Source organism: Balaenoptera acutorostrata, chromosome 11 (genome assembly GCF_949987535.1).
Source record: "Balaenoptera acutorostrata chromosome 11, mBalAcu1.1, whole genome shotgun sequence".
Lineage (NCBI taxonomy): Eukaryota > Metazoa > Chordata > Mammalia > Artiodactyla > Balaenopteridae > Balaenoptera > Balaenoptera acutorostrata.
Genome location: NC_080074.1, coordinates 9,186,177 through 9,204,529, shown reverse-complemented (window position 1 = coordinate 9,204,529; position 18,353 = coordinate 9,186,177). Strand labels below are relative to the sequence as shown.

The window sequence follows — 18,353 nt, the reverse complement described above, 5'->3', positions numbered from 1 at the left end:
CTCTAGAATAGTCATTTGCAGTTTGAAGTCTGACCACAACTTTCACTAGTGCTCAATGTATTTTGAGGTAAAGTACAGAGCATGGAAGAATGAAATTCTCTTCAGTTTCAAATGAACTAATATCTAAACCTGAAAATATTATCAAAGGTGATTCTTTGTTTCTGTAAAGAATAAACCACCCAAATGAATTTATTGGTTTGAAATATACTTGTTTAATAAACCTGACAAGGAAAAATCAAACCAACAACCCTATTTTTGCCATAGTAATGAGAATCTATAAAAGGTTAATTTCTTAGTCCTTGGGAAGTGACACCACATGAGTTCTATAAAAAAAATGGCTATTGAGATTGTTAGACTCGATGTGAGCCCCCCTCAGAATACTGGGGAAACTGCAGAGACTTGTTTGTTTGTGGACTATTCCCACTCATGCTTACCAGATGGCTATTGATGACATTAAGTTCTTGTATCACCATGCTCAGATCTTCATGTAATTTAACTATTGCGTTTTTCACCTCCCCTAGAAGAACGTTAGTGGAATCGTTTGTTTCAGGCTCCCTAGGCAGGTCTTTGGTTGCCTGAAAACTAGAACAGGACATAGAGGTGAAATGGTCTACATTTTGGGTGGAAAATGCTACCCAATTACTGCTAGAAATAGGACTTGTCTTCTTTTTGGCAGAATCAGAGTTGTCTGGAAGAATTTCCAGTAGGTTGAGGTGGTCATTTTCCTTTTCATCAGAGGACAGTGGGCCCCTAGGAGCAAAAGGGTGATGAACCCTGGCTGTCTTATCTTTATCTTTAACAGAGGCAGAAGAAGATTGTTGATGGGACAAAGTCCAGAAGGAAGGTCCAGCCAAAACCGGGGGTGAGAGATGAACAGACTTCTCTGGAGAGGCTGAATCAGGAGATGACGCGGATAAAGTAGAAAAGGAGGAGGCTCCCTCAGAGGCAGCTGAAACTAAAATGTATAAATGACAGACGAAGATTAGGCAACATACAAATGACAGTAATAGCTAAAATCATTTTACAGTGTAAAATCCTATCTGGTCTCAACTTAAATAAATTACTTAGAATTTTATATGTTAACTCGTCATAATAAGCCCAAATAAACCCAAAGCAGGAAATAGAGAGAATCTAAAGATGTGTTATATATCAATAATACCATGGAAATGAAACTAAAATAGAAATATCAATATTCATCTTGACTCTCAAACCTTGCCCAATATATTTTTACACTACACTTACCAGAGAGAGCAGAAAAGTAAAGTATTACATGGTATTCTACTCACTGCCAGCATTTTAAGTTGACATTTAAAGTAGAAAGTGTGAGAAACCTGTAACTTAGATTCCTTCATTTTTTTTTTTCACAGAAAATATTATGGCAAAATGAACAACCAACTACAAGTACCCCACAGTTATAAAACTAGTCTTTTTCTCTTAACGGTCAAATATAGTCAAGACTGAGTCCAAGCCATCTGAGATCCAGGACACTTCAGCACATGTATATAATTTTTTTTTTCCACCAAGAAACTGTAAGTAAAATAAAAAGCATTCTAAGCCTATTTTCCATAAAATTAAAAATTTGATAATGTTTTAAACTTCCCTTCAGGCAAAATCATATTAAATCTCTTCTTTCACACTTCATTCTAAATCATTATTTCCCAAACTGTTCTGGGGAACACTGTGTTCCTTAAGATGTAAAAAGACGTTTTGTGAGAACAGGGCTTCAAAGTCAAGACTAGCCAATTGCATACTGTGCCTCCCATTAGGAGATTAACAATGTCCGTTAGCAGATTTAAGGTTCTGAGAAATCGACAGTACAGCTGACCCTTGAACATGGCGGTTAGGGGCGCTGGCCCTCTGCACATTTGAAGATCCCTGTATAACCTTACAGTTGGCCCTCCATATCCGAGGTTCTGAATCAGCAGATTCAATCAACCTCCGATCCTGTAGTACTGTACTACGTGTTTATTGAAAAAAATCATGTATAAGTAGACCCATGCAGTTCAAACCCATGTTGTTCAAGGGCCACCTGTAATTTATTCAAGTGTTTTCCAAACTTTCTTGGGCACAGAACTTTTTCTTGTCTCCTTGGAATGTCTATTTACGTTCACTTATGTCTTAGGTGGTAAAAATTGGCAAATTCCAGTGCTAAAGTCTTTGTAACTAACTCTGGGCTTGTTACTTAAAAATACAAAACAAAACAAAACAAACTTATTGACTATAAGTCATAGAAGAGGGGAATTAATGCTTACCATTTAGCACTTATCTTTCTATGTTAATTTTATTTATTTTACATATTCATGTCCTTCTAAACTAAATTGGACCTCCTGTAAAAAAAATGTGGCCAGGGCAGGCAGCTTCTATTTTCTGCTTCAAAGCTCTCTGAGGCCTATCTCCAGTTCTCAGGAAAGAATTCCAATCACAAAACTTTTGGGGGTGAAATGAGTATTCTCAGCTGATGCAGCAGCAGGACACAAAAAGGAAAGTAGGAACTTCATTAACACACGGTCAAGACAGGACAAGCACACTTAAGAATCTAGGTCAGCCCTATCCAGATATTCTATCCTTGGATTAAAAAGAGGGTATGTGGTAATGGGCATGCCAATGACGAAAGCCTCCGCATATTTGTGTTCTGAGTCACACAGCGACACTCTGAGCTCCACTCACAGCTGTCATCTGACATGTCCTTTTGCCATCCTCCTGCTTTCTAAATCCCAGGTCTTTCTCTTTCTTGGTCTACTCTCGTGCTGGAGCAGCGTGTTCTCCAGTAGTTCACTGAAAAAGGATGAACGAAAAGTAAAATTTTGAGAACTCGCGTGTCTGAAAATGTCCATGTTCTACTTTTAGGCTTAATGATATTTGGTTAGGTAAAGAATTCTGGGTCAGAAATCCTTTCTTTCAGACTTGTGAAAGCAAAATTCCACTGTCTTCTTGCTTCCAGTATTGCTGCTCTGGAGTGGGAGCCATTCCATTCATTGTATATAACTGTATGTAACGGTTTTACCTCTGAAGTTTCATAGAATTTCCTCTTGGTCTGCCGTGTTTGGAGGCTTCTCTGTGTGCCCCAAGGGTGACTTTTTTTATTCATTGAGGTCAACTGAAAGTCAACTGACTTTTAATCAGGAACTCATTTCCTTCAGCTTTAGAAAATTTTCTTTACTGCTTTAATAATTTATTTTCTCCTCTCTGTTTTCTCTGTATTCTTTTTCCGAACCTCTAACTAGTCCAGGTGTTAGACCTCCTGGAATAGTCCTCTAATCTTCATTTTCTCTCCCATCTTCCCTACCTTTGTCTTTGTGCTCTACTTCCTCAGAGAGTTTTGTCAACTTTAGCTTTCAATCCTACCACTGAGTTGCTAATTTCTGCTCTTATATTTTTAACTTCCAAGAGCTATTTTTTGGGGGTTCTCAGAAATTCTTTTTGTAACACCCTGTTTTTGTTTCATGGGTGAAACATATTCTCTTATGCCTTGTTTCAATGTTCCACATTAGAAGTTTCTTTCAGATGTCTGGAACACCTTGCTGTCTGCTTATGATTAAGAATGAAAAATTACGAAGTTGATAGGAATCTCTGAGTGTAAGTGTGAGACTTGTCAACACTGAGCTTCAGTGTATAGTCATCTGAGTGGGTCATCTGTTGGGGAACCACTAATGTCAGTATCTTTGGTTCTTTCCTCTGAGTGTTATAGGTTCTTGTGAGAACAGTTTCTCTCTCCTGCCTAGAAGGTAAAGATCTGGCTCCCGGTGTGCTGGGAGTCTAGCAGGGAAAGGGGACAGGGTTCTCAGCATTCAGCATTTGGTTTGCATATGGTCACTTAATCCTGTAGTGTTTGTTATAGGACCTGCACACTCAACTCTACCTAGCATCTCTCATTTCAGAGACCCTCCACCTACCTTCTCCAGAAAACAAATCTCCAGACTTCTGCCAGAGGTTGTAAGAGTGGGTGAATATTCAGGGCAATTGTTTATCTATTTGGCAAGGAGGAAAAGTCTAAGGATTTAAATTGCTTTTCAAATAGCTATTTTCTAATTCTCTTTATTTAGCACCACACTCCAATAACAACATGTGGAGTAGGCTTTATAACCCCATTTATTTTATTTTATTTTAAAATAAATTTATTTATTTATTTTTAATCTATTTTTGGCGTGTTGGGTCTTCGTTGCTGCACGCTGCACGCGGGCTTTCTCTAGTTGCGGTGAGCGGGGGCCACGCCTCGCCGCGGTGCGCAGGCTTCTCATTGCGGTGGCTTCTCTTGTTGCGGAGCATGGGCTCCAGGCGTGCAGGCTTCAGGAGTTGTGGCACGTGGGCTCAGTAGTAGTGGCTCTCGGACTCCAGAGCACAGGCTCGGCAGTTGTGGCGCACGGGCTCAGCTGCTCCGTGGCACGTGGGATCTTCCGGGACCAGGGCTCAAACCTGTGTCCCCTGTATTGGCAGGCGGATGTTTAACCACTGCACCACCAGCGAAGTCCCTATAACCCCATTTAAAACATGAGGCAAAGGAATCTCAAAGAGGCAAAGAAACTTTCCCAAGATCACAGGACTAAAAAGGGGCAGAGATGAGACTCAAATTCTAGTCTCTGATGTTAAACCATATAATCTAACCCACTAAGCTCTAAGTCCACACCATTCTACTATATTATAATTATTTTTACAGTATTAGAGAATTATGTTAAATTCTGGATATAAAATTGAGAAGGCAGGCAACCAGGATGGTGAGGGAATATGACAACCATTCCTTATATAAAGATATATAAGGAATGGTTGATGGATATGCAAATCTTTATTCAAAAAGGGATAGGAGGACAAAGGGTAAGAGGCTATATTTGGTTATTGGAAAATAGTCACAAAATCTTAGTAATATTTATCTCCCTTTTCTCATATTGTGCACAAGTTGGAACTGGGGTTAACAGGTGAAAGTAATAGGAAAAGAGATTTCAGCTCAATTTAAAAAAGAAAACTTTCTAATAGTCATGGTTTTCCACACATGAAATGAGCTGCTTTGGGAAGTGGTGAGTTTCTTGATACTCATGGAGCTCATGCACAGCCTGAATGACCGTTTGGCAGGAATGTTTCAGGCCAGATCAATGCATCATGTGACAGAACTATATATCCTTGGTGAGATTCTAAGACTCTAGGACCCAAAACACATATGTTAAGAGTACTAAGAAACTATTCTAGAAATAATTCACTCTGGTCAGGAAGAATGATTTCATAAGGAACATTTAAGAAGGCCGGGAGGAAAATAATATTTGAGTCAAATATTAATATCATGTTATACATGTAGAGATAACACAGTTATGATAGTCACACATGTGTGACGGGATGAATATCTGGTATTCCACTTCATGTGTAGTGTTTCTCAGAGTGTGGTTCCTGAACCAGCAGCAGCAGCACGTGGTTATTTGTTAGAGATGAACTTCTTGGGCCCCACCCCGGACCAACTGAATCAGATACTTGGGGGGATGGGTTGGGCTCAGGAAACGGAGTTTGTCAAACCTGCGTTTCTGTTGCATGCTCAGGTTTGAGAAGCACTGCTTTTTACTGTATGCCCACCCTCCTTCTGCTTTGTAGCTACAACTGCTGAGTAAATAGCTTCTCACTATTTACAGTTCTGCAGCTTTGATTCAGAGGCTACAGGATGCTTTTGCTCATAAAAAGCCACTTCATCTCTAATTGCCGCAGGCCAATTTACTTTTGTTTCCAAACACGCTGCAGCTGTGCCAGACGCTGCACACTGCACTTCAGGGTGCATCTCCCTGCCTGTTTAGTGACCCTTCTCTGGCTCATTAAAGAGGTTATTTGTTAACAAGCATCCTCTTCATACAGTCCACCCCCCAGAGCTGAAATGCAGAGAATATTGCAGATAAGCTGCAGTAAATGGCTGGTTGTAAAAATCTCACTGTGTGATACATGCATGCTAATGAACGTTGCACTCACTTGAATATATATAGCACTGACAAAATTATTCCAAATGCTGATGTGTTATCTCTAACTTTTTATACTCACGAATAACATTGGGTCTGTTAATTATCATATTACAATTTTAAACTTAAAAAGCATTTGGAAGTACTGGGCTGCAAAAATAAGATGACAAATACACTTCTGGAAATATTTTAAAACTCTCTTTAGCAGGAAATGGAAATTTTTCTGCTAGCAGCAGGTCTTTGGTCAACTAAACAGTTCACTGTACAACAGAGGGATTTTTTTTTTCATTCTCCAATTCATCTCTTTCAGTCTTCCTCACTGATATATAATGGCTGTCAAGTTACCTACACACATGAATTAAACTATTGTGATTTTGTTCTATGGTTAAAAAAATGAGACATTTACAAAAATCTTCGTAACAGAATTATTCATAACAGCCAAAAAGTGGAAACAACTCAAATGTCCATCAACTGATGAAGGGATAAATAAAATGTGTTTATCTATACATTGGAATATTATTCGGCCATAAAAAGGAATGAAGTACTGATTTATGTTACAACATGGATAAACCTTGAAAACATGATGCTCAGTGAAAGAAATCAGTCACAGAAGGCCACATATTGCATGACTCCATCATGTGAAATGTCCAGAATAGACAAATCCAGAGAGATAGAAAGTAGATAGTGGTTGCCAGGGGCTGGGGTGAGGGGGACTGGGAGTGACTGCTCATGTGTACAGGACTTTTTAAAATTAATTAATTAATTAATTGATTGATTGATTGATTGATTTTTTGGCTGTGTTGGGTCTTTGTTGCTGCTCGCAGGCTTTCTCTAGTTGCAGCAAGCGGGGGCTACTCTTTGTTGCGGTGTGCAGGCTTCTCATCACAGTGGCTTCTCTTGTTGTGGAGCATGGGCTCGTGGTGCATGGGCTTCAGTAGTTGTGGCATGAGGGCTCAGGAGATGTGGCTCGCAGGCTCTAGAGCACAGGCTCAGGAGTTGTGGCACATGGGCTTAGTTGCTCTGTGGCATGTGGAATATTCCCGGACCAGGGCTCAAACCCGTGTGCCCTGCCTTGGCAGGTGATTCTTAACCACTGCGCCACCAGGGAAGCCCCTGTACAGGACTTTTGAGGGTCATGGAAACGTTCTGGAATCAGTAGTGATGGCTGTACAACTCTAAGAATATACTAAAAACCACTAAATTGTCTATTTTAAAATGGTGCATTTTATGGTACATGAATTAGATCTCAATTTTTTTAATGTAATATTTGAAATTTTACTTTTAATGCCATTATTATAAATAAGCTACACAAAAGAACCTGATTTAGGAGTAACACAGAGAAATGCTAATAAGTCTGCCTCATTATAAGTGATTATAAATCACTTATGCTACATTTGTATTAGGAAAATTGGATTACTGGATTAAAGATGAGTTTACTCACTTACCTATGAAGTATAAGTTTGGTTCACTAAATTAAAAAAATCAAATCAGTGTATCTTTTTGTCTGTACAAAAGCAGGCAGGGGCTGCACAGCTGGAAGAGCTGTCGGGGCTGTGTCTGGGGGACAGGGAGCACCTGTGCTGTGACTTCCCCGGCAGGTGATAAGACTCCCCTCTCCCTTCAATGCTCTGCTCTGCACGGTGCTTCTGAATCAGCCTGACAAGTAGCTCAGAGTTAGCTGAGATGGTCTGCAGAACTGTTTTCTATCACTTTCCCCATTTCTTAGGGAAATTGTTAATTGTTCTAGCTCTGAAGGCTTTTATAGCCCAAAAGAAAAAGGTATGGTTAATAAGTCCTTTGTGTGTGTGTCATGTTTGGTTTCTTTCCCTAGCAAAGGTGAACTGAAAAACAGCTACAAAGAACAACTACTGCTGAAATTCAGAGTAAGAAAATGGAACCGATGAGACAGAAAGAAAGGACGAAGCCAGTGAGAATGCTCACAACTATCGCAACGTGAGAATGTATAGATTTTTTTTTCCTCCCCCAAATTAGAAAGTAAAATCCAGTGCGTCTAACACACTTACCCTAACTGTGGCTTATGAGACTATAATGAAAGCTGCCTGCCACCAGATCTGGCTTCTAAGTACTTACTAGCTCCTTCTTCCTTTTTAGCGTGCATGATAAACTAAACGACTAACGACCTAAAACAATAGTTTGAGCTCTAAATAAACAGAGAAGCAGAAGGAATGGGCTGTTCTAGGAACAGAGTTATTTATCATCAAAGGGTCAAAGGAGGTCGCTGCAGCAAATCCATCCCTCTCATTCAGTAAAGATACTGAAGTGTATTAGGTGGCTGCCTCAGACAGCCTCCCTGATATTTGTGAACTGCTAAAATATGAGTGTGCAAGTATTTTTCAATTTGCCCAGCTCATTATCTCCAAAGAGTTTATAACATCAGACCTGGAGCCTTCCTGTAAACAAATATTTCTTAAAAGAAAACCAGGAAACAGGTACTATCTTCTTTATCCTCCGTCATCTGAGACTAGCCATCCATCCTGGCCTCATCATTTCTTGAATTCCTCAACCACAATGACCTTCAGCCATTCCTCTGAGTATTCCCTAGAATATGTCATCACTCACAACTGCCCTACTCTGAAATCTTGTTTTCCAAGATTACTTTTCTTCTCAATTACTTCCAGCCTTTTAGATTCCTTTTACATTCCTTTTAATACACCTACACTTTGGCCTCATTGAGACAATAGATGCAACGATCCTTCTATTTTCTCTCTATCAGTGCCTCCTGGTTCTGGCTCCTTTCTTGTCCAGTCTAGAATCCCAGGATCCATCACTTCAGCCATTTTCTAGCTACCCCCTTGCCAACACGTCTTCTGCCTTACCTGCTACTAATTCCTAATTCAGGAGTCAGCAAACCTTTTATATAAAGGACCAGAGAGTAAATCTTTTAGGCTTTGTGGTACATACAGTCTCTGTTTGAACTACTCAGCTCTGCTGATGTAGCACAAAAGCAGCCAAAGACAATATGCAAGCTGAGTAGTGTGGCTGTTTTCCAATAAAACTTTATTTACAAAAACAGGCTGTGGACCAAAAGGCTGCAGTTCCCCAATCCCTGTCCTAATCCTATTTCAATTTAAATATCTACCCTTTTCATTCCTATCCCTGGGATGCTCAGCGGTACAGGAGAAAAGCACAGGCGGCTGCAAATCTGGATTACAAATTACTACTCCTCCGTCTTCTCAGTGTCTTATCAGCTCCCTCTTCCATTCTCTAGATTGGCTGTTCTAAATCTCCAGGCTCTTCACAGCCCTTTTACCACTCCAAACCCTCAGGCTTGGTAGGTGACCTCAGACAATAAGATCCTGAGGCCATGACACATAGAGTGTGGCCCACGAAGGCTCAACGCATTTAAATTATTAAAAACAACAGAACCCTTCCCTCACATCTGGTACAGCCTTTCTGCTCTTCCCTTACGGGCCCGCAGCATGAGGTGACTCTCTTTCTGGTCTGGATTCTAGTCTGCCTTCCCCACATCATGCTTCATCTTGGGATCTCTGCCCCTACCTCACCCCCCGGCTCTTGTCTCCTTTCTCTCACGTCGAATCCTTTCCTATAACGGCCTCTGTGTTCCATGTGGCAGTGCCATCATGACTTCTGTCCTATAGATGGAGACACTGACATGCAGAGAGGTCAAGGGCCTTGCCTAAGGTCACACAATTAGTGGTTGAGCTGAGATTATGAACCCAGGCAGTCTGACTCCAGAACCTGTGCCATTAACAACTATGCAAGTCAGCCATTCTTTGTGCTATGTTGTGATGTAATTACATTTACACAAGTTTTAAAACCCAAAATACAGTATTAAGATTTTTTGCTTTAAACAGTTGTATGTTACTTTTCAAATTAGAATTAAAAATAAAATATATAGTATTTTATATTTACCCACATATTTATAATTTCCAGTGTTCTTTTATTTTTCCACGAGTCACTGGGGTCTTCCCTTACACATACAGTTTAGCAGTCAAGGATTTGGGCAGAGTTTATAAATGGAATCTGAGACTCCATCTGAGTCTCCCTCCCTTTCAGGGTTTCCCTCATAAATTTTCAGCTTCTCTGCCAGTGCTGAACTCTCTCTTTTGACGTCTCAGGCCATGTGAAGTGAACAGTACCCTCAAGGTATTAATTTCAGTTGCTATATTTTTCAGCTTTGGAATTCATGAATTCACTTGATTCTTTTTTTATAGATAGTAGTATTCTATTCTGATGAAATTCCCCATCTTTTCTTCTGTTTTCTTGATTATATTAATCATAATTATTTTAAAGTACCTACCTTAAAACTTCAGTATCTCGATTATTTGTAAGCCTCTTTCTGTTGTCTGTTTTCTCCTGTATTTCTGGTCATTTGTTCATTTCCTGGTATGCCTGGTAATTTTTTGTTGAATGCCAAACATTATGCATGAAAAATTGTAGCAGCTCTCAAGAAAGAATTTCATTGTCTTCCAGACAGTTTGTTCTAGTTGAAGTTCGGTTTCAGCATTTGGGAGGGCTGTTCTATTTCTGGCTTGTCCTTACTCCTAGAGTGTACTTCTGATGCTTAGGGTGTAGCCTGTTAGAGAGCCCAGCTGAAAGCACAGAGTATTTACCAGAGCCCCTACAGTTTGGCATATCCTGAACTCCAACCTCTGTCTCTTAGTGCCACAAGATTATGAGAATCTCTGATTAGCTCGTCAGCCTCTTCCCATTTAGGATGGCTAAACTGGTTGGCTGCTTCCCATTTCGATTCTCGGCATCTTATCCAGAACATGAGTTTAGCAGCAGGCAAATGTAACAGTAAGAAATTATACAAAGACTTATGGACTTTTTCTCTGTGATTCCCTTCCCTCTGGAATATTGGCCCCTTGAGTCCCTGACACCTTGGAAGTCCCAAACTCCAACCCTACCTCCCAAGCTCAGTGAGACTGTGGAAAGCCCAGGCCTCTAATTTTCCCTCAGCTTCTATCATCCTGCTCTGCTAATAAGCAGACGATGCAAGCGGGGAAAACTGAGGTGAATGTGGGACCAACTAAATGTGAACTAGTTTCCTACTCTTCTCACATCACTTCTTTTTTTTTTTTTTTTTAATTAATTAATTTATTTATTTATTTATTTATTTATGGCTGTGTTGGGTCTTCGTTTCTGTGCGAGGGCTTTCTCTAGTTGTGGCAAGCGGGGGCCACTCTTCATCGCGGTGCGCGGGCCTCTCACTATCGCGGCCTCTCTTGTTACGGAGCACAGGCTCCAGATGCGCAGGCTCAGTAACTGTGGCTCACGGGCCTAGTTGCTCCGCGGCATGTGGGATCCTCCCAGACCAGGGCTCGAACCCGTGTCCCCTGCATTGGCAGGCGGACTCTCAACCACTGCGCCACCAGGGAAGCCCCTCACATCACTTCTGACACCAAACGTGTGGGGTTTCCACACGAAGGATTTCTCCTGTGCTCTGTGGACACCCAGTCGGGTGTCCTACAATTTAATTCAATTCTGACACTACCCAGAGTCAGTGCAGACCCCAGAGATTAAGGATTTAAACCCTCAAGACTGCCCCCCATTTCAGATGCCAATTGCAAGTTCAGGCCTCCTCTATTTCGGATCTGTTGACTATATATTGAAGGATCCCATGGTCCCCTCCTTGGGTTTGATAATTTGCTAGAATGGCTCGCAAAACTCAGGAACATGCTTTACTTACTACTGGTTTATAAAGGAACAGCCAATGGAAGAAATGCATAGGGCAAGGCATGGGATAGGGGCACAGGGCTGCCATGACTTCTCCAGGTGTGCCATCCTCCCAGAACCTTTATGTGTTCCCCAACCAGGAAGCACTCTAAACCCCGTTGTCTAGGGTTTTTACAGAGGTTCCAATACGTAGCCATGATTGACCAAATCATTGGCCCCTGATGATTAACTCAGCATCCACCCCGTCTCCTCTCCCCACAGGTCAGGGGTGGGCTTGAAAGGGCTTATTATGAATAACAAAAGATGCTCCTCTCTCTCCTATCACTCAGGAAATTACAAGGGTTTCAGGAGCTCTGTGCCAGGAATCAGTGATGAAGACCAAATATATATTTCTTATTATATCACAACATCACAATCCTTTTTCCTAGGATCCTGACCCATCATGTGTTCTCTACCTTGGTTGTTTTACGATGACTTCTAATAGTTTTCCAGCTTTAACCAGTATTTTTGGTGGAGGATTAGACTAATGCTATCTACTTCATTTTAAGTAGGAGAAGTCTTCCTTGTTAACTGGTTTTAGAGGAACTTCTTGCTAATTTTTATAATTAAATGTACTTGGTACACAAGCAGTGACCAAAATTTATTTTCAGTTTTCTTTGTGTGGTATTTGTGAAAGAAATGAATCAAAATAACAACTTCCCGGGGGACAGCCATGCACATAAACTAACATGGCCGTCATAACCAGTACTAATTGGGTTCTCCATCAGCAGTCTCAGCAGAAAAGTTGATCTGGTGACAAAACTAAGAATTAGTCTTATTTTTAGGCTACTCAATTCAAAAAAATTCTGGAAAGAGCAGTAAGAAGAGTCTTTTGTTATTCACTGGCCTTACTAGCACCAAGATAAATTTCTTTAACCTCAACATTTTGGCTTCCATTGTTTGTATTTATATTGTACTTCTGACCTGAATTTGAGGCAGTTTAAAAGAGTTATATTAAAAACTTTATAGTTATATGAGTTAGTTAGCATTATCATATATAAGAATCAATAAACTACTTAGTCTTTGAAAAATGCACCAGCAAACAAGTTATTCTTTTACTAATTAACTTTACAGAAGAAAGTGTAATTATAAAAATGTAGGATTTAATATCTGATGGCCAACGACCTGGAATCTCAACTGGCTTTATCCTTTATCATCCAGTCTAAAGAATACTGCAACCCTCTTAATGTTTTGTAAGACAGAAAAGGGAAGAGATTCTCCACCTGTTTTTGGAATCAGTACACAGCTCTTTTAAAAAAGGGAAAACACACACACACATATTCATGTGTTCCCATATATATATATATATATATATATGTTCCCATATATATATATATGGGGGTGTGTGTGTGTATACATTCCGATATACATACTAACCAATTTTTTTCATATAGTTTTTTAATAATTAGCCTAAATGTTTAACAGGAAGCTCTTCTTTAATGCTAGTTCTTTCTAATTTGTTCTGCATCAAAACTGTTCAGAACGTGTGCTTCAATCAAGCACTTGTAACCCACAAAGATGAACTGCTATTAGCCCTTTAATAAACAGGGACTTTCCCAGCTCAAGTACCTCTCTTAATACCAATGGATGGAGAGTAAAAGGAGGGAACAAAAACAGGAGGCAGAAAGCAGAGAAAAGTAAAAGAAGAGTACTTCAAAAGAGGTTTTCTGCTTGTTTTTTGTAGACTCACCCCATGTGGTTAAGGTCTTGAGGTTTTCACCCTCCATCTGAACCAGGCCGGATTCTGTTGGTTTCTGATGGTCCTTACTGATTACAGTCTCTTTCACTGGGTCAAATGTTTTGAATGAGGGAGAGACATAGAGTGTCTCCACAGAGCTCTGGTTATAGAAAGTAGAATCCGACTTTGATATCCTTAAATTAGGGTTGATGAACTCTTCTTTACTAGATGGCCAAAATGCTGGTAAAGTTGTCAATGTTTCAAAACTTTTTGCAGCTGGCTGCTTTTCTAGAGACGTTTGCAAAGGGTTTTCTATTACAGTATTTGTAATGGTACTGTCTGATTTCTTGTCGAAACTCACATTTGTCTGCAGAGATGGGCTTTTTTCTGAGGGAACAGGCCCAGCATCTGTGAAGTAACAAATAAGAGCTGTAAACAAAAAATAAAACTGAAAATACTCTATTTCAAATTTACTGCATTTTTAATAATTGGATTTTTTTAATGCCATAACAGAATTCTCTCCTATATAGTCGTTTCTACTTTCTTACTATGTTTCTCTTCTGTCTATATAAAGTATACCCAAGCTATAATTGATGCACTAGTCATTTGGTGGCTGTCTTCTCTCTCTCTCTCCTCACTGAAGCCAAGGCAAGGAAAGCTTCAAATAACTTGTCTTTAAATATTTCTCCCTTCACCCACTTATCTGTCTCTGAAACCACTATATTTTTAGTGCCTTCAAACTTTCATCTCTTACAAGATAAACTAGAGAAAATATGCCACACCATACTGGTCTAGCCTTACAGAACCCCCAGCTACAAAAAAGCCTTTCTCCCCAGAAATAAAAAATGTCTTCCCACCCCAGTGTCTATACAAAGCCCGTAAAAGAAAATCACTCTCTTAGATAGCAACCTAATTTTAATAATAAATCTCTGTGGGAGAAAAAAAGCAATTTTCCAGAGCAGTTGTGATGATTACTAAAATGTAAGTTCCATCAGGTCAGGGATCTTTGTCCCTTTTATTCATTAATATTACCAAAGTACCTAGAATATAACAGGCAAAGTACCTGGAATACAACAGACAAATAGTATTTATTACAAATTGAAGGAATTGAAAGAATGGAGAAGATCTGAAATTTAGGGTGGGTCTGATATGGAAATATTACTGAATATGAATTATGAGCCTGGTCCAAGTTTCTAGATGCAAATTATTATCAACACTGTCAGTGCTAGGGACTTGCTCTCAAATAGTTTCATCTGAAGTTGGATATGGAAAGAAAGAAAACTGAGAGAGGGCAAGAGGAAGACTGTCTCATTTGAGCTCCCAAAAGAGAGGAGGCTACAGGAATTATGTAAGTTGCTATCAAGTGTTTACATATCACAATGTGCATCACAACATACCTCATAGTGTGCAGTGAGATGCTTATTATCATCACTTGCAGGCTCTGAGTTATTATAAAGAAAAACAAATTTTCTTTGACTCTAACCTTCCTTTCCATTTTCATCCACAGTTGGAGGCTAACCTGGGCAAAAGTGCTGCTGGTTTACCACAAAATCAGACAGTTCAAGAAACCTAAATCATTACCTCTACCAGGAATTCCATTTTTCCCCAGCCCTCTCATCTCCAAACTTTTTCATCTTTTAAAACTCAATTCAACTCTCACCTTCTCTATAAAGCTTGCCCTGATTTTTTTTCCTCGCTTTATCCTATTATTGTTTATCTTACCGTATCCTGTTTGGAGCCCTGTGAGCAATTGAAACACTTCATCTTGTTAACTACAAGTCTGGCTGCCTACCTGAAAACAGGATCCTTGAGGAGACCTTACTAGGAGTTTTCTTTATACCGCAGCACACAACAGTGCCATTCCCATAGGATGTGATTGATAAGTGCTTGTTGAGTGAAAAGCCAAACTGAAGCACAAGAATAAAAAAAGGTAATGCCTTTGTTTTTTAAACTGAATATAGTTTAACTACTTAATAATGATTAAAGAAAATGGAAAATTGGTAGATGAAAATAACTTCTAAAACATTCCTGATGTGCATATGATCAAGTTATACCTAGCTGATAAAGGTTCTTTAAAAAATTAATATATTCTTAGTAGAATATGAGATCAATGGTATCCCAAAGTGCATGTGTACATCACCAGATTGACATAAAAGCATTCCTAAAAAGTGAATTTTAGTTAAATATTTTTCCATTGACTTTCATTTTTCTTAGGAGGAAAGTCTTTCTATAAGTAATGAAATCATCTTGAAATTTAGCAATATGTAAACTAAGATAATTCAGAGTGACAGTGACTTTCTGATGACAATAGTCATAATAACACTCCATCTAAATCTCAGAATTGGGATGTATAAAGTCATCTGTATAACCATAATTTTAAAGTTTAGTACAAAAGTTTAAAATTACAAAAGAACAAAAAAAAAAATCTTAAAATTCAACGAAAAAAACCAGACTGGAGTCATTATGTTTCTATCAGCCCTCTTTCTCAATAGTCCAGAAAGAACAGAATGCAATCTTCTGGTTGCTTAGACTTTTTAAAAAACTGATAACCTTTTAAAATGAATAAAGTACTATGATCTAAAAGAGAAAGCACGATGACAAATCGAAAATAATGATTTTAAATGCACAGATTACCTAAAAGAGAAGAATCTTCACTTAAACGGAAAGCTAAAGAGGCCTGAAGATTCTAGACAGCAAGTTGTACTGGGTTTCTATGCCATCAGCCGTGTTTCATCCCTGCTCTTTCTGTGCAACATGCCAAACTGATCCTCTTCAATTCAATCTCTACTTTAGTTATTTATAGTTCACGTTAAAAAAATCCTGCAAAAATTCCCTCTTGTTTCAGTGACAAAGTCTACATGCCTTGGGTTTAAAGGCCCTTCATTGCTTATTTTCTATCGTTACTCAGTAGGAAACTAACCCTCAGTCAGGCCATTCTCTTGGTTACTCACACACCCCATGTTCATTCAGGTCCCTTTACCCTCATTCTCCGTGTTATTCCATCTTTCTTTAGCTTTATTACCATTGATTTTTCACCCTGCACTCCAACACTGCAGCACCCTCCCCGTTCTCTGTCTATTTAAATCCTACCAATTCCTCAAGGCCCTTCTCAAATAATTACTACTTCTGGAAGCTATTTCCAGTCATGTCTATCGCTCAATCTTAATCCTTCCCTTCTATGAAATAGTATTTATTTCTGTAAACTCATTTTTTCACTGAATTATTTGCTGTATAGAGCCTATCACACACCATATCATGTTCCTGCATTCTGACTTCATAGCCTCCACCATGCTTTTGCCTATAGGAGGTGTGCAAATACTTGTTAAATTTAATAATTCCTTAATTTGTAAATTATCTAATATCAATTTTATATGTTGACTTTGTGTATAACAATGTATAGTGTATGTGAAGCCTAAAAATAAGAATGATCAATCAATGATCAATCAAGAAATGCTTGTTGAGCACCTACTGTTTGCACTGAACTGTATTAGATTTTAGAGACATACTTAAGAGGAAGTCATAGTTCTAATTGTCAATGAACTTAAGAGCAAGTGTGTATTTTATTGAGATAGATAAGTAGATAGGTAGAAGGAAAGAATATATATACATACTTGCATGTATATACACACAAAGTGCCAAAGACATAAAAATAACTAATAATACAAGTTACCAGTTCAATTTCACAATGTATAGGAGACTGCAGCTTCTCAATAAATGAGTGAATATAAAGAATACATTTGTTTAGCAAATGGTCTTTTTCATGGGAAAAAAAGAAAGTATTTGTATATTCGTATACAGATTTATATAACGTAAACTGAACATGTTTCAGTTTGGGTTCCCCCAAAAGCAGACTCTGAAAAAAAGACTTAGATGCAGGTAGTTGATTTGGCTGGTGATCTCAAGAGCACAAGTGAGGGAGTAGGAAAGGTAAAACAAAAAAGGGGCAAAAGCCAATAAACTGTATTAATTACCAGATTATAATATGTATATATATATACACACATACACACATATATATTGTGCTGAAAGGAAAAGAAGACTGTCAATGCAGAATTCTATATTCTGCAATAATGTCCTTTAAAACTGAAGGCAAAATAAAAACATATTCAGATGAACAAAAACTAAGAGAATTAAGGGCTAGCAGGCCTTTATAACAAGATATGCTAAAGGAAGTACTTCAGGTTGAAGAAAAATTATTATACCAGATGGGAAGTTGGATCTTTGGGAAGGATAAGGAGTGCTAGAAATGGGAAATATTAAGGTAAATATAGAATATTATTTTTTCTCTTAATTTCTTTAAAATATATGTGACTGTTTAAAAAATTATAACACTGTGTGTGAAGTATTACAACAAATGTAAATATAATTTATACTACATTTACGGCATAAATGATGGGGTAGTAAATTAGACCTATACTGCTGCAAGATTCTTACATTTTATGCGAAGTAGTGATGCAATGGGACTGCACAAAGTTCAGGATATATAAATTAATCCCTAGAGAAACCACTAAAATTAATACAAAGAGGTATAACTAAAAATCCAATTGATAAATTAAAATGGAATTCTAAAAAATTTTGAATTAGCCCAAAAGAAGGCAGTAAGGAAAGAACAGAGGAACAAAACACAGATGGGACAAGCAGAAAATAAAATAGTAGACCTAAATCCAACCATATCAGTGTTTTTTTCAGTCACATTTTCCAGACTGGATAAAAAACAAGATCCAATTATATGCCATATACAAGAGACACAGTTTAAAAACAAAGTCACAAATAAATTGAAAGTAAAAGGATTTTAAAAGACATACCATGCAACAATAAGCATTAAAAAGCTGAGTGGCTATATTAAGATCAGATAAAATAGGCTTCAAGACAAAGGGTATTATTAGAGAATAAAAGGGACAGTTCATAATGACAAAAGAGTCAATCATCTGGAAGATATAAACATAATATGTGTATGTAGATGTATGACAGAGTTTCAAACTAAATGAAGCAAAAACTGATAAAATTAGAGAGAGAATTAGACAAATCCAACCAAATCACAGTTGACAATT

The 18,353-nt window shown here is 38.4% G+C and overlaps 1 protein-coding gene across 1 annotated transcript in view; it reads right to left on the bottom strand.

Annotated features, from left to right (window-relative positions):
• Nucleotides 1–350: 350 nt before the first annotated feature.
• ENTHD1 (ENTH domain containing 1) overlaps nt 351–18,353 on the bottom strand; it is a 115,464-nt gene continuing 97,461 nt past the window's right edge. Inside the window, exons 5-6 of the mRNA XM_007189090.1 lie at nt 13,315–13,710; nt 351–955 (exon numbers count right to left, since the gene is read on the bottom strand). Coding sequence (XP_007189152.1) covers nt 351–955; nt 13,315–13,710 — 1,001 coding nt within the window. The remainder of the gene's footprint in view (nt 956–13,314; nt 13,711–18,353) is intronic.